Source organism: Syngnathus scovelli, chromosome 5, assembly GCF_024217435.2.
Source record: "Syngnathus scovelli strain Florida chromosome 5, RoL_Ssco_1.2, whole genome shotgun sequence".
Taxonomy (NCBI): Eukaryota; Metazoa; Chordata; class Actinopteri; order Syngnathiformes; family Syngnathidae; genus Syngnathus; species Syngnathus scovelli.
In genome coordinates, this window is record NC_090851.1 from 2549806 (window position 1) to 2565209 (window position 15404).

Here is a 15404-nt window from a genome sequence, read left to right on the forward strand (position 1 = left end):
AATGAATATGCAAAATTTATCAGATTCAAACCCTTATAGACTAAACTATTTTTAACAAGGCTCATTTTCATAACAGTGAAAAAAATATTAAAACGTTAAATTTCAAACTTGCCTTTGATAAATGATGCAAATATACATTATATAATGTAGGCCTTTTAAACAATACTCGACTTTATTTGTGGACGTCGACACACCCTTAAACTGCAGTTCCAGTCTGACCGATAGGTGGCACCAGCGTCCCATGATTGGTTTTGAGTAGCCTTTATAAACACAAGAGCAAGTGCACGTTAGCTGTTAGCTTTTGGCTATCAACTTAGCACAGCGATATTTTTGTACATTTAAATGTCGAAAATGGCTCCTGTATGTGATTGCTGCGTCGAACATGTAGATAAATTGAAACAGCAGGTGTCTGTGATGCGAAAAGAAATCAAGAATCTTCGGTAGGCTACTTTGAAAGTGAAACGTTATTAAAAGTCGTAAACTGCATTTTAGTACGATTTCAAAGTCTGTGTAAACAATGTCTCCGATTCATTGGTTGGCATGACATTATAATTTTTTTTTTTTTTAAGGTTTACAACTGTCCAACATAGCAAAATTTTGATGCACTGGAATATTTTAAATATAAGTATTTACTGCAATTACGACTTTACCACTGGCCTTATAATGCATGTTTCAACTACAAATTTGAGTTAGATTGCCACCGTAGGAACGAAACTTATAATGTAAACAGAGGAACAAATTTTCTCATAATTTACCCTTCACCAACAGACAGATGCTGGAATCTGCAAACAGAGCCCATCGCAAACATTTGCTTTCTATTGAGTCTGCTGTGTCCAAGGTTGGTGTCGGGGACTTGAAGAAAAAACAACCTCCATCTTCTTCACCCCAGACAGATTTAGAGCATGGTAACAATGGCAGCAGATGTCCAATAGACTGTTTTTACTGTTGCAAACCCACAATTGTCTGTGCTATTGCAGGAAAAATTCAAACCTTGCCAATTGGTTACATTCATTCCTGTTTCTCTGAGAAAAATGGGACACCCAGGCAGCCCACCGTCTGTGGCTCCTCAAGGGCGGAACTGCGACTGCAGCACAGTGTCTTCAATAACCCTGAACATGCCCTGCTCGGGCTGGAACAATTTTCTCATATCTGGTAGGTTAATTTGCTGGTGTGTTTTTTGTATTTTTTAAAGCTCCAACTCACACTTCTGCATCCCAACTTTACAAAACACATATGTGTAAAAATGTGTCTAAAATAGTGGATTGTGGTTTAACTTCTTTACTTTTACTTCCCTAGAAAAGTTCCCCAAACTCGTACTGCCTTTTACTTTCTTAAACCAAACCAAAAGTTTCCCGAGCAGCCAAGATAGAGAGGCTGCATTTTTCACTCACTACTCTGAAGTCATGATATTTTCTTTTTTTCACGGCAGGGTTATTTTTCTCTTCCACAAAAACGGCCACTTGAGTCACAAAGCCAAAGTGAAACCCCCCAGGCTGAACGGCGAGAGGGTCGGCTTGTACTCGACTCGCAGTCCACACCGGCCCAACGCTTTAGGCCTGACTCTTGCAAAGCTGGACAAAATTGTTGGTGCGTATCAACCTTAAAGGCGACATATTTTGCACCCCCACACAGTCGACGAATCAGATCATATTTAATATTTCTGCGTTCACACTTCTTCTGCTTCCTTTCTAGGTGATACAATTCTTCTATCAGACATTGACATGATTGCAGGCACTCCTGTGCTGGATATTAAACCCTACATCCCTGACTACGACTCCCCTTGCAATAGGAAGACCATAGACTGGGAACCTTGCCAGTCAAACACAGATCCCGCCCCTGTCTCGCCTCGTGAACCAATACAAGCACTGTTGAAGGATCTAGAAGATGGTCAATTTGATGATAGTCCAAATCTTGTGGACCCTTTTGCTATGCTAGAGGAAGCGAAGGCCTACTTGAACAATTGGGACCTCCCTCAGGTAAATTATGACTGCAAGCGCAGCTCTGTAGATCATCGGGGGACTGAGCAGGACCAGCGGCCGTGTTACACAGAGGAGGCTTCCAGCACCATCGCTGGCTGGATCAGGGAGCCGCCAGTCACCAGCCTGGAGGTGCGCTTCACTCCTCACGCACAGAGAGAGTTGGCAGAATTCCTCCCCTCCATCCAATCAGGTATTCAGTCCTGTTCACCAAGTCGCTAAAGTGTGGTTTAAACTTGATGGATCAGTTTAAGAGTTCTTATATAAACTTTTCACGCTTTCCAGATCCCTCTGATAGCGATCGTCCGAGGTTCAAGTTTCTGCGTAGTTCAGACGAGGCTACCGCCGCCATCCGAGGGGTGCTGTCTGCAGACCCGAGGTCGGTCTACAGGAGAACAAGATGCAAAGACAAGCTTTTTTTCTTCACCCTGGACACTGCTGACATAACCTGCTGGTTTGGACCAGGCTTCGCAGAGGTGCTACGGGTTCAACCTGTTCAGGGCCCCGTTGGCTCCATGTAGAATGGTCTCCTTATGGCTACCATTTTGAATTCTAGACTGTACAAGAAAAAATATTGTATATAGTAGAAGGTATGGAAGAAATTCTGGTACTGTTTTGTGTGCTGGAACCCATCTCAGCTGGCTCGGCGTCAGCCAATTGCAGTTAAATAAAAGTTCTAAACTGTTCTTTAACATTATTATAACATATTATTTATTCAGAATGGCACGAAAGAAAAGCCAAATTACTTATGCGTATTTAAAAATATATGTTATTTATGAAAAAAAAACAGACGCTATCGGCGTCAACATTCTGGGGTGGGGTTCATACCATCCTGTAGGTGGCAGCACTACCCAGCTGAGTTCAAATACGTGCTTGATAAAAGACGCCGAAGAAAGGAAATGGGCCAATAGAAACGCGGCTGTTTCTGTTTTGAAAGAAACGCGCTTGTTGACGGTTTCACTGGAGGTTTGATAGCTTCTTCTCTGTCTTTATATTTTAATTAAAGCCGAAAGACATATATTTGGCATTATTTTAAGTTTTCGTCATTTGTAGGTTTGCTAGAATAAAAAACAGTAAACTAATTCCGTCGCGACAACTTTATACAGTAGATACCGTAGGAACAATTCGCTGACTTCAAATCATCAAACCGTGTCTCTTCTTTTGTCATGTAAGTCTAAATACAATCTCTTTACGTAATTATTTTTCTTTTATTAGGTGTCCCAACTTGCTGATACTAGCCGAATAGTTGTACTCCAGCAATGCCAAGTCGAAGTGTGGAAGGCTCGGTAAGAGTTACATTTTCGCATCGTTTTAGTATCGTCAAGCTAACAAGTACAGTGCTTTACTAAAGTATTTACATTTTTATTTGGATGCTTAGCCTTCCACGAGATGTGAGCAGCGGCCTCCTTTAAGAAGTTTGGAGAATGAAAAGCAGCATCTGTCTACGCCACTACTGAGACGCCATTTTAAATCACTGTCAAAAGTAGAAAAGGTACCATGTTCCTTTTTAAAAATCTGAAAACATTTCACATTTTTAAAATTGTACAATGTATATCTAAAATGTATTGGCTATGAAATAACATCAAAGTACAAATGAAAAAAAAAATGAATTCGAGGAGACAAGATTTGAAAATATATTGTGTCATTTTTGCCTTTGCGCCACACTAACACAATTATTGTAACCAACAGGAGGATGTTTGTCTTGACTCATGTTCTCCTCCAACATCCAATGTGACGCAAACCATCAAAATAGACGATGTCACAATTAAATCCTTCATCTGCTCAAGTGGTGAAGTGGTGATTTCCGATGAGACTTCACTGTGCACAGAAGACCAAATTTTCTTGCCTCAGGATCAAACTATTGGTGCCTCTTGTGAAAATGAGGACACGGGCACCAGTGAGACCTGCAGCGTGCACATGGAACATCCTTATTGCCACCCCAAGTCAACAAATGCAGCCTTTGGTGAAGTCGTTCCAGCCAACACTGGTCCGATAGATTTTTTTGAGTGTGACATCCGTGAGATGGACGTTTCAGCAACCTCCAGGCAACCAGATGAAACCATTCCTCTCGTAATAGACGACAAACATGTGGATGATCTCTACTACTGTCAAGATGAAGGTACTCCAAATGAAGTCTGCGATGTGACATTCAAGTCATTCACTTGCGATGGGGGCGAGTTGGAAATTCCTAACGTCACTCAAGTAGAAGATGAGACCGTTCCTCTGCCAGCAGAGCACATGGCGACCAGTGATCCAGAGCTGAGCTTTTTACCTTCTGATGTGGAACTCTGCAGTGATCACGTTGATCATCCGTACTGCCATTTTGAGACCAGTGTGGACACTTTTGGACAAGAAGGAGCTTTGTTGAATGATCTTGTTGCTTTTCCAGAAGAGCAAGCCGAAAGCTTCCAGTTCCATCATCACGAGTCTCGCACACTGGAGGACATTCAGAAGAGCCACAATGACGACATTGTGGGTTCTCTCACACCGACATTACAGACTTTACCTGACAACTCAGTTTCAGTCCAAGAGGAATTTGATGAAATTTCTGTGGGCACTCAAATGTTAAATGAGACGTTTCCTCCTCCAGCAGAACCAATTGCAAGCGCTCCTTCAAATCCACAAATTCTACCTGCTGATGTCCAGATCTGTCATTTGGAGAAGAATCCTCTTGATCCGGTCATTGAGACCGAAATGGACAGGCAAGTTGTTCCAGAAGAACAAACTGGGTCCAAGAATCAAACTCTCACAGTGGATCCAATTGAAGAAAACCAAAACGATGACATTTTAGAGACTTCTACACCATCGCCTCCGGAAAAGACTCTGGCTCCTGAGTCAATTCATTTAAAAGACCACGAGACACCAGAGAGGCATGATGATGGCATGATGCTCCCCGAGGTTCAGTTAGATCTCGAATTCAGCGAGGGCAAGGACAGCGCGCTTGGTTTGTCTGAAAACAGAGCACCCGCGCTATCGCCCGTGGAGAAACCCCTGGCCGAGACCATGCCCGATGTTTTAAAAGTGCTGTCGGAGTGTCCCTCTGTCGTGTCGGCTCTGCAGCTCATGAGTCCAGTTCGAAGGGCGTCCCTCTCCCTCATGAGGACTCGCAGGGATCCTGCTGTTGACTTTGAGAAGAATGAGCTTTCACCAGAGCTGGCCTCTTTGTGGACGGACCAGGTGGAGAGCCCGATGCATTCTCCCCTCTTCAACTCGACCACTCTGAGCAACAAGATCCAGCCAGAGGGTCAACAAGCCGAGGATAAGAACAATCAGGGGTCAAAGGTTCCCGCTGGACCTTTTATTCCAGATGGTCCCCTCCAGCAGCAGCTACGGCAAATGGCGGAGTTTCTCCTCCTGGCGTCAGGAAAGATGGACTTTGCTGTCGCTCCTGCTGCTCCTCCCATAAAGTCCTCCAATGTGGGCGTGGGCGTCACCCCCGTAAAAAAGTTGGACCGAAGCCTAAATACGTCGGGAGAGTTTGTAAGAAAGGGGGAATATTTAAAAATGGACGCCTGCACACTTACAGATCCTCTTCCTCTCCTGTGGAAGTAAGTACTGGAAATTGTTTACATTTTTTTATTTCCATGGCTCGTTCACTGGTTTCCCTTATTTGTTTGCACGGCCAGTTGTCATCAGGAAAGCTTGGATAGCGTGCCCAGAGAGGAACTGGAGCAGAGGCTGATGTCAAGCATGGTCATGGTGGAGGCCTTGGTGCAGCAGCTGGCGGCAGCCCGGGCCGTACCCGGCCCCCATGCGACCCCGGCGCCCTCCGAGCTACGGAACAAGCTGGTGCAGACGGAGCACACTGAGCTCAGCCAGGTGAATGACCTGATGTGGAAATTTAAAAAAGCATTGTTTCATGTTTTGCTTTTTTTTGTGTGTCACTTAGACCACAATGTATCGGGACTTGTATATGGAGGCTTTGAATAGGATTAGCAACTTGGAGCAAGATGGAAGATCTCTGCAGGAACTGGTTCAGCAGATGCAGGGCATGCGTGTCACTATGGTGAGACTCGGCTTCCCTGTCTGGTTTTTTTCTTTTTTTTCATCTGATATGCTGAAATAAAAAGCTTTGGAACTTTCCATTGTTTCGTCCAGTAATATAATATGAAATTAATCCAATAGGCATCTTTGGCCGGTGACACCGATGCAGCTCTGTCTGACGCAAAGAAAATGGAGGCGCTTGTTCGAGAAGATCATCAAACACTCTCGTCTCACGTAAGCCTTATCGTAAATATAACATCTTATTTATTTATTTTAATGAATGTTTTCCTTTTAGTACGGCGAGATGAAGTCTTTGTATACGAAGTTCAAAGAAATGCAGCTGCGAATGATGCAGAAGGTCGACGAAGCGTTCGGGCAAAGAGACGAGATGAAGACTCGGATGGAAGACGCCCAGAAGTCCAAGGAAGCCGTAAGCCTTCGTAAATGCGTGTGAAAAGGAGGAGGCGGCCATTTCAATCGTTTGTTGGCCCGTGTCCAGGCTTTCAGTACCGTGGAGCAGCTGAGGGCTCACTGCGCTAGTGAAATGGCGGCGCTGCAGAGGAGCCTCGGCTCTCAGCAGGAACTCCTGGCTGCGCTCAACGTTACCTTCCCAGAGCAGGTGAAATCAAACTCACTGCTGATCAACGTTCTCCCTGAAGATGTCTCGAGTTTAAATCTGCTTTATCTTCAACACCACACAGGTTGCGCTAAACAAGATGAACGGTGGAACCCTCAACTCTGCTTCGGATCTTCTGTGCCAAACCATGGAAGATCAGATCGATTTGACTCGAGAAGTGAGTTGAACAGATTTGCGCTTTATTTAATTCTTTAGGGTCACCATTGATTATTTCCTCACTCACTGATTGTTGATCTTGTTGTTGCAGTTGTCCGTGGTCAGGAGCCTCGTGCAGCGGTCCGCCCCGATGCTGGTGAAGCTGAACGAGAAGACGGCGGCCGCTCTGACAGAAAGAGATCAGCACATGTCAGCCCGAGAGCGAGTGCAAGAGGAGAGAGAGCAGGTCAGTCTGGAATAAGCAGCAGGAAAATCCATTTTTCTTTATTTCTTCTGATTCCAAACAAACAGTGAAAGGGTTTCATTTTTCAAAGCAATGAAAAATTTCTCAGAAAAAGAAAAACATTTTTTTAGAAATTGTCCTGCCAAAAGAAATCAATTACCAAAATTTCCCAGAAAAAGAAAAACATTTCTCAAAATTGTCCTGCCAAAAAAAAGCAATTACAACAATCACTGTCTTATTCCTTTCTGATTTTTCTTAGTATTTTTGAGGATTTTTTTTTAACATACAGGTGGAAGAGGAGCTGAGAGAAGCCTTATTAAATCTCCAAACTGCCCAAGAACAGATTGGTGATTTAAATCTGCAGGCTACTATTTTGACCTCAGGTAAAATACACAAGAGAAAGCTGCAGTGTAATGGGTAAAACTGCCAAGTTAAATTCAAATTCTGAATTTTATTATTTACCTGCTTCCCAGAGATGAGCGTGTTACGTCAAAAGCTGAAGGAGCACGAGGAGCAGCGAGCTCAGCTTGAGCGTACCGTGACGGAAATGTCGGCCACCGTGTCCTCCACCACGGCAGCCCACACCTTCCTGGAGCACACCCTGGCCGAGGAGACGTCCAAGTATGTAGAAACTCCAAAGTGGAACTTCCTGGTGGTGATTATAGTGTACTGCACTTTTATGATTGTCTGATTTACTCAAGCAAAACCCAGGAGGTGTTAAAAATGTTGTTCCAGGTTGGAGCAGGCGCAAAAAGACGCAAGCCAGGCCAAGGAAAAAGCAGACTAGTAAGTTATGTCCCCAAAAAGTGTTTGGTGAAATTCAGACAATTCATTTAAATGCCTCCAAATTTTTTCTGCCCAGTTTGGCGTCTTCACTGTGCCAGGTGGAAGAGTGGGCAGAGGAGCTCATTCGTAATCTGGCCGAGAAAGAGGAGGACCTGGGCCGGCTGCAAGCGCTCTCGCAGTCGCAGAGTTTACAGATCCAGCAACTGACAGACGTCTGCACGCAGCTCAGCGAAGCGGCGGAAACGAACGAGGTGGGCTCGATTCGCTGGAGTCACCCTCTACGGAATTCGCAAACCGTCATTTTGAAAGTTGCGATTTAATTGATCAATTTGCTTCCAGTTCTTGCAGGCGGAGAACGAGATGGCCCGGGACCAGCTTGCCGAAAGCGAGAACGTGTCCAGGGTTCTGCACGAGAGGAACATCCAGTGTGAAGACCTGAAAGCTGAACTCTGTCAACTACAGTGAGCCATCAGCCTTTCCGCCGTGTTCCATTTCAAACACAAAGCAAATTATCTAGCTCGAAATATTGAAGGGAAAGAAAAATGATTTTATTTTTCAAACTCGAGGACATTTGTGGACATTTGTGTTGTGCCCACCGCTTGACTTTGACACGTGTGTGCAGGCGAGAGAGGAGAAGTATGCAGGAGGAGCTGGAGGCAGAGCGGTCGCGAGCCAGCACGGCCCAGCGGAAGCGGGCCGAGGAGCTCGCTCAGGCCGTCACGGAAACTACCCTGCTGCATCACACGCTGCGAGGGATGACCAACGAGCTGCATGATGCTCTCGGCGCCCAGGTGAAGGGAATCTTCTTTGCTTAACCCCGGCTGTCCTTGCATCGTGACTGAAACCAATGTGTTCAGAAGCCAGAACCGAAGAACTCATCAACGGCCCTCAAAGTGGACCACCGGCAGCCGTCCAGCTCTTTTGTAGACTGCGTCATGGTTGCCCTAACAGCTGACAAGAATGAGGAGGAGGAAGAAGCCAACATGGCAGATGGTAATCTTAAATCAAGGCTGCAAAACTTAATTTTATTGTTCCAAGCATGCAAAAGAGCTGTGGTTATTGTCTCTTCAGTTTCCACGGACTCGCCAAGAGACAGCATATTCAGCAAGAGCAGTGCCTTCACACGCTTGCCGGTCACCCCGAAAAAGAAGCTGGTGTCGCAGGAGTCTGATGATGAGGAAAAGAGGGAGCAGAGCAGCCTCCTGGAGGCACTGGCCCACTTGAGCAACACGGTCACGGAGCTCGTCGGCACGCTGGAGTCTGTGCAGCGACACAAAGACGCTCGCCTGGAGGAACTGCAACACACCGTGTAAGTCGATCGCAACACGTTAAGCGGTACAGATTCTTGACGCACGTCTGCTGCGTAAAGAAATACAAATTTAAATTAAATCACATTAGGAGTAAGACACTTGTTTAAAATCATTGTAATTTATAATTATGGATAATAGACCATCCCCCATGAATAAATAATGACATTATTATTAAGGTATTAGGGGTAAGTTTGAATAACTAGGAAGCCTTTATTTAAAAAAACTCAAATTATCATTTAGAAAAATGCATTTTAAAATTCCCCTCACCCATACAAATATTAATGGTAAGGCTTTTAATAGAGATCTGTAAATTTTCGTTTTATAATTCTCCCATTTGAGAATGAATGTTTGACTTGTTATTTTATTTTAAGCAAAGGTATATTTAAGCATTCGTCTTTGTTTTAGTTTTAGCCAGCAGATGGCGCTGCAGGACGCAAACAGCAAGCACAAGGCGGAGGAGTCAGAGCTGAAGCTTCAGCTGAGCCGTATGCGCACCCAGGCAGAGCGCTGCGATTTAGCACTGCAGCAGCAAGCTCAGGTTGGAGGCAACGCTTTTTTTTTTTTTTTTTTTTTTTGACAGTGCATTGAAGACACATTCCCATCGCCTGGAATTAACAATTGAAAGGCCTGTGCATGACCCGGACTATAACTATTCCTGCGTCCTTAGAGCGGGCTGCAGAACTTCTCTAATTTTACAGAAGCACAACCAAACTATTTCCTGTGCAGCTAAAATACCGTATAAACAATTTACATTCATAACAACCTGGCGAATAAAAATATAAGCAAATAATAGTGTCGATCACATTTGCTCTTGCTCCATTTTTAGTGCTGTGTCAAAGTTAGCATTGTTCAGATTCCTCTTAATTTCAAGCGGCTAATTAATTTAATGACACTGAACTAATTGTTTTCTCGACAGGATTCAAAAACGATAACAAAGCTGATGAATGATGTCACAGAGGCCCAGGAGCAGATGATCAAATACAGGCTGGATTATAACGTAAGAACCTTGAAATTATTATTTATAGATTCTTGTAACATACAATAATGTAACCCCCCCCCCTCATCAGGAGTTGCGTAAGGAGACAACGGAGCTACGTCGCTCCCTCCAACAAAGTGAAACAGAAGCTCAAATCCTGCGCGCCGAGTTCAGGAAAACTGACGGACAGACGGCCGGCGAAGTTGATGTGAAGGAAGAGAAGCTCCTCTTGTTAAAAGAGGTACGACCATGTTGGCTTTCTGTGGACTGCAATTCTACTTTAGCTAGCTAGCTATGGCCAAAATACATTTTCTGCTCAAAATGTCTGGAAACCGATTTTGAAGCCTCGTTTATACACCGTCAACATTTTGTTTTCTCTTATTCTTTCAAGACTATTCATCGAATAACCATTTTAGTTTGGAGCTTTCACTGTCATATTTTGAAGTGATGATAATAGCAATATATAAAGATTCTGATGCTATCCAGGTTGATCGACTGAAGACGAGCCTTCGGGAGATGGAGCAGACCAGGCACAAATTGCTCGAACGGGCTAAGAGACATGTAAGTGACACACGCAGACACACACGCACGGAAGGAAAAAAAAAAAAAGCTCACTGTGTAGCGTCACCTCTTCGTAGCAACAAATCCAACAAATGAACCAGCAGAAGTGCGAGAATGAAGTGCACATGTTGAACAACATGATTAATAAAGTCCGCGAGGTATGTCACATTTTTTTCAATTTTTTCTAATATATATATATATATATATATATATATATATATAAAATATTATTTAAAAAAAAAAAATCCTTTTGTTTGTAGACGCTGCGGTCATTGCCCGAGGCGGTGAAGACGTGTGAGCAGCTACAGCAGCTTTTAGAATATTTAGGCTAATCATTTCTTTTCTTACAATGCTTTTTATACGTTTAATGTGTTTAAGCGCTTTTTGTTCTCTAATGTTTAATGTAAATAAATATCCAAACTAAAAAGGATTTTTCTGGGGTCCAGTGTAATTAAGTATTTTAGTATAGTTAGACAAAATCTAAATAAGCACAAAAGGTTATTTTTATTTTGTGTCAAACCACATTTAAAACCAACAGAAAATGAGCGTGACAATTCTCATTTCTGTTTTTATATTTAGAATGTTGTAAAAAGTCAAACTGCTTCAATTTATATTATAATATTTAATAGTAATTTATTTTCTAAACTCCTTAATTTGACCCAATTTTAAGAAAACTAATGGACATTGGGACTTTCTTTTGGGGCTTTTTGCTAAAAAGAAATTATTTTAATAATCAAAAAAATAAAAAGGTATTTAACAGCCCATGTCAGAAAATTTTCTAATATAGCAAACGGACAGTGATTCTTAGAATTTTATGAATATGGGAGACTAAAGATGTGAAAGAAACAAAAATATAACATGAACAAAAAAACCTTTTATGACAACCAACTTTTTGGGTTCAGGGCGACAATTTTCCAAGGACCGGCACATATAGAGATTCAAAATTTTATAATGTTGCAAAAAAAAAAAAAAAAGAATGCTGTAAAATGATATTGAAGCTTCATTTTTTTCAGTTTGAGAATCACCCAGTTATGTTTTGTACTGTATCTTCTTTTTTTTTTTGTATTGCACTTTTAAACTGCAAGATTCCACCGGCCTCACAATTCAGCCTCGTCAATCACTGCGTCTTCTTTCCCAGGCACGCAATCAAGTGTCTCGGGCTAACGAAGTGCATCCTGTCAGGTCTCATCTTGTCTGTGTTGAGACACAACTACTGCAACTGTTACTTCTCAAGCCTTTTTCGAGGCTGAGCTATCACGTTAGAAATCAACGCACGGATCGAGTAGATTACCCGAATCTGAAGTGTCGCGGCGGATCAAAAAGTGTGTCTCCAAAATAACAGAGAAAACATTGCAGACACCAAAAAATGCACCAATGACACTCGTTGAAGTCCACTTTTTACTCTTCAAGAAATGTGCTGTACAAGTTCCCAAAAACTCATGCGACGTTCTTCATACAAGACACTTATTGCAAAGCCATCAAGCCCAATAATTTACGGAAAAAAAAAGAACCCTTAAGAAATCCGAGGGATATTTTGTGGCATTTTTTTTTTCTTTTTAACTTTTGAATGACCGAAGTGTGTTTCACTATTGATAGTTTGTGTGATGAAAAAAAAAAACATGTCTTTCGAACTTCACGAATCTTATCTCTAAGAAGTCCGCACTCTACAATATGATGTAGTACATGTCCAAAAAAAAGTATTTCTTTAATGGCCATCAAATGTAATCCATATAATATAAATATAAAAATAATTCATGTTTGATGTGTAAACTTCTGCCACCCAAAATTGGTACGTGGACAATATTAGTGGTTTCTGACAAATGTGGGATTTTAATTAATTTCATTTGAATTAAGGGTTAAACAGAACTAGAATGTGTCCATCAGGACACCCACAAGCAGTCTAAACTATTATTTACATTTGCATGCCACGAAGAAAACTTTTATTGTGTAGAGCTCATTATGACCAAGGTGGAAAAACGGTTAACTTGATCAATTATTTTGTCCTCAATGCATAAAAAAATATTTGGCTCAAATACCTCTCAAAGGGTGTACAAACATTAGACTGCATTTGTATACCACGAAAAAATGTCCAAAGTATAACTAATAAAAATCTAATTTAATTAAAGCAAGAAATAGCATGACTTGCTATTTTTTTTTGTAGTTATTTTGGTTGGGAATGTGAAGATGTAAGCCTGCTGTCGCTCAGTACAGGGCCGGTTCTATTGTTGAGGGCTGCGGACATCCCAAAATCTAAAAAAAAATCTTTCAGAATTTGCTTTAATTTTATTTGCTGTCCAAATATTTCAATATTGACCTATTAGAATTGATTCCTGAGCATATATTTGTCTTAACTAATGTATTGGTTTTAGCTTGTCAAATAAATTAAAGCTGAAGATTTTCCTTTAATCTTCTCGTATGTGTAAGTTTGGACACCCCTTGAATTATAATGTCCTGGTCGAATATCTTGAAGACAGTGAAAAGGCGCTAGAAAATTGTCTCAAGTTGTCAACCGTCAGAGAGCAGACACAAACCTGTCCATGTTCCCAGTGTAGGGCGGGTGTCGCAGGTAACCTCCTGCATTGGCGCTGTTGTACTGGGAGAAAGACCCCAACTGTACTGGCGAGACCCTACTGTAGGGGTCTTCAGTCTCGCCTGAGGAGCCCAGGCGACTGGAGGCGGCGTACACTTGGCTCTGGCCTTGTCCGTAGGGGCCCTGGGGGGCGGTGTGATGGTGGTGGTGTTGGTGGCTCGGTACGGGATAGGTGAACCCCGGGTGTACGGAAGGGGTGGAGCGGGGCGGGGCGGCGCCCCCGTACGTCTGACTCTGAAAATTCGGCGGTGCCAGACTACAGGGGCTGGATCCGTTGGAGATCCCCTCGGGGGTAAAGCTGCGGCCGGGCTGCTGCATACTGTCCGGCCCCTGCGCGCCAAGCATGCCGCTCGGAGATCCGATTAGGTTGTTGATACTGAACATGCGAGTTTGAGGCGGGCCAAAGCCGGGAGGCGACTGCGAAGGGTAGTAGGCGGAGGGTAGCTGTTGCCCGTAGGATGGGCTGACGGTCATGTTAGGGTACACCGCGTTGGAGTACGCTGCCGACCTCGTGATCTGGACCGGGGTGAAAACCGGATTCTCCTGAACGTATGAGGCGTAGGTGCTCAGGTCACATCGCTTGAAGCGCTTCCTCCGCCGCAGAAAACTGCCGCTCTCAAACATGTCCTCGGCGTTGGGGTCCAAGGCCCAGTAGTTGCCCTTCCCCGGGCGCCCTGGCTCCCGGGGGATCTTGATGAAGCAGTCATTGAGCGTTAAATTGTGACGGATGGAGTTCTGCCACTTCTTGGAATTGTCCCGGTAGAAAGGGAAGCGCTCCGTGATGAACTTGTAGATGCCGCCCAGTGTCAGCTTGCGATCTGGGGAGTTAGCGATGGCCATGGAGATCAGGGCGATGTAACTGTAGGGCGGCTTGCCTCGCTGCAGGGGTCTTTTCCTGCGTCGACCTCGGGACTGCTCCTCTGGAGGATCAGGGACCGCCGAGGACGTGTCCGCCGGAGGGTCCTTCTCTACTTTAACCACCGGCATTATTTTTGATTCCTCAAGAAAGCCTACAATCGAACAAATCACAAAGTGAATCTACAGTCGACAAGTAGCAAGGTTCCAATCCTAACGAAGCGAATTTCTTGTTTAGCTCACATTATGGTAAGTAACCAGATGATGGCAGGTAATATTATCCGTCGAGAAAAATAAACAAAACCATCTTTCAAACTAACTTTTTAACTTTCCGTGTCGTAGGCTCCACCTGGAAGGCCCGCAATGGAAAACTCGTGAGGTGAACCTGCGGTAGACGCAGATTGCAATCTTGATGATAGTTCCAGTCGCACAAAACAAGAAGCCGTCTTTTGACAGTAAGTCACGGTCTGCGTCCAAAACCAATATCTCTTCTCAAGGCGGTCAAACAAGTTGAGCTTTCCCAGCGGTGGGATCGGGGCGCATTCGAGCTCGTTCCCACCGGCGTTTTCTGAGATCAGGTGGAAGTGGCAAACAATGCGTCCTCCATGCGTGGCGTCTGAGGTGTGTTTGAGAGTGAGTCACAAAAGTGCTTGGGAGGGATTACCTCCACCGTGAGTAACTGAGGGGCCACACCTCCCCGTTGCTAGCATCAAGTGCTCCCCGCGTGACTCTTTGCACGCTGGTGGACGCTTCTACATCAACAAATGATGTATACGTGTCTTGAAATGTCTCCCAGTCAGTTTAAAAAAAACACTTGAAATATTTTTTTACAGTTGTTAGCAACCAAATACTGGTATTGGATGACTTAGTCTTATGAAAATCCACTAGCTTAACGCTAACACTCATTTAGCATAGCAGTTGAGATTGCGGTATTGGTAAATCCTTAAACAATTTTTAATTGTAGTGAACAACACGCACACCATGTGCCCCCTCCCCCCTCCCCGCCCACGGCCTCAAAATCACCCCTAAAAAGTCCCCGATTTGCTGGGTTCCTTTATTATCAGAGACCATAAAATAATGAACTTTGTTTTTGTGGGCCACATGAAATAATGTGGCGGGCCAGATCTGGCCCCCGCTCCTTATGTTTGCTATAATTCCTTGTTATGTAAATCCCCCCCCTCGAAGTCAACCTCAGTTTATTTTCAAAAATGATCCTCGTTTGGAAGCCGCCAACCTAAAGGACCTCTTTAGCGGCGAGTTAGGCCGCATGTTGTTTTTCTACGTGGCTTACCTTGTTTGCTTTGCCCCCGCTCTGAAACACGGCAGCTGCATTTGAGGCATGGAAGTGTG

The 15404-nt window shown here is 43.7% G+C and overlaps 3 protein-coding genes across 5 annotated transcripts; 2 read left to right on the plus strand and 1 right to left on the minus strand.

Moving 5' to 3' along the window:
* Positions 1-255: 255 nt before the first annotated feature.
* Positions 256-2662, plus strand: trmo (tRNA methyltransferase O). The gene is made up of 6 exons (XM_049720338.2): positions 256-440; positions 769-905; positions 978-1152; positions 1430-1587; positions 1693-2169; positions 2262-2662. Exons 1-6 carry the CDS (start codon positions 343-345, stop codon positions 2495-2497), a joined length of 1281 nt encoding a protein of 426 aa, XP_049576295.1. The 5' UTR covers positions 256-342; the 3' UTR covers positions 2498-2662.
* On the plus strand, positions 2259-11039 carry spag5 (sperm associated antigen 5). 2 transcript variants are annotated; one of them, XM_049720305.1, is made up of 25 exons: positions 2259-2355; positions 3192-3262; positions 3355-3468; positions 3666-5524; positions 5603-5795; positions 5866-5982; positions 6102-6194; positions 6256-6390; positions 6460-6579; positions 6662-6754; positions 6845-6979; positions 7266-7359; positions 7450-7597; positions 7712-7762; positions 7839-8013; positions 8102-8223; positions 8385-8553; positions 8620-8755; positions 8834-9071; positions 9478-9610; positions 9989-10069; positions 10140-10289; positions 10535-10609; positions 10687-10767; positions 10870-11039. In XM_049720305.1, the coding sequence occupies exons 2-25, from the start codon at positions 3236-3238 to the stop codon at positions 10939-10941; spliced, it is 4611 nt and encodes a 1536-aa protein (XP_049576262.1). In that variant the 5' UTR covers positions 2259-2355; positions 3192-3235; the 3' UTR covers positions 10942-11039. The 2 variants fall into 2 exon arrangements, with proteins under 2 accessions (XP_049576262.1, XP_049576261.1); XM_049720304.1 differs by lacking the exon at positions 2259-2355 and adding an exon at positions 2820-2942.
* Positions 11040-11993: 954 nt separating this feature from the next.
* On the minus strand, positions 11994-14684 carry foxe1 (forkhead box E1). Of its 2 annotated transcripts, none has more exons than XM_049720340.1 (2): positions 14375-14684; positions 11994-14209 (listed from the first exon to the last, which is right to left on the minus strand). In XM_049720340.1, the coding sequence occupies exon 2, from the start codon at positions 14184-14186 to the stop codon at positions 13122-13124; it is 1065 nt and encodes a 354-aa protein (XP_049576297.1). In that variant the 5' UTR covers positions 14187-14209; positions 14375-14684; the 3' UTR covers positions 11994-13121. The 2 variants fall into 2 exon arrangements, with proteins under 2 accessions (XP_049576297.1, XP_049576298.1); XM_049720341.1 differs by having other exon boundaries at positions 14298-14684.
* Positions 14685-15404: the final 720 nt, after the last annotated feature.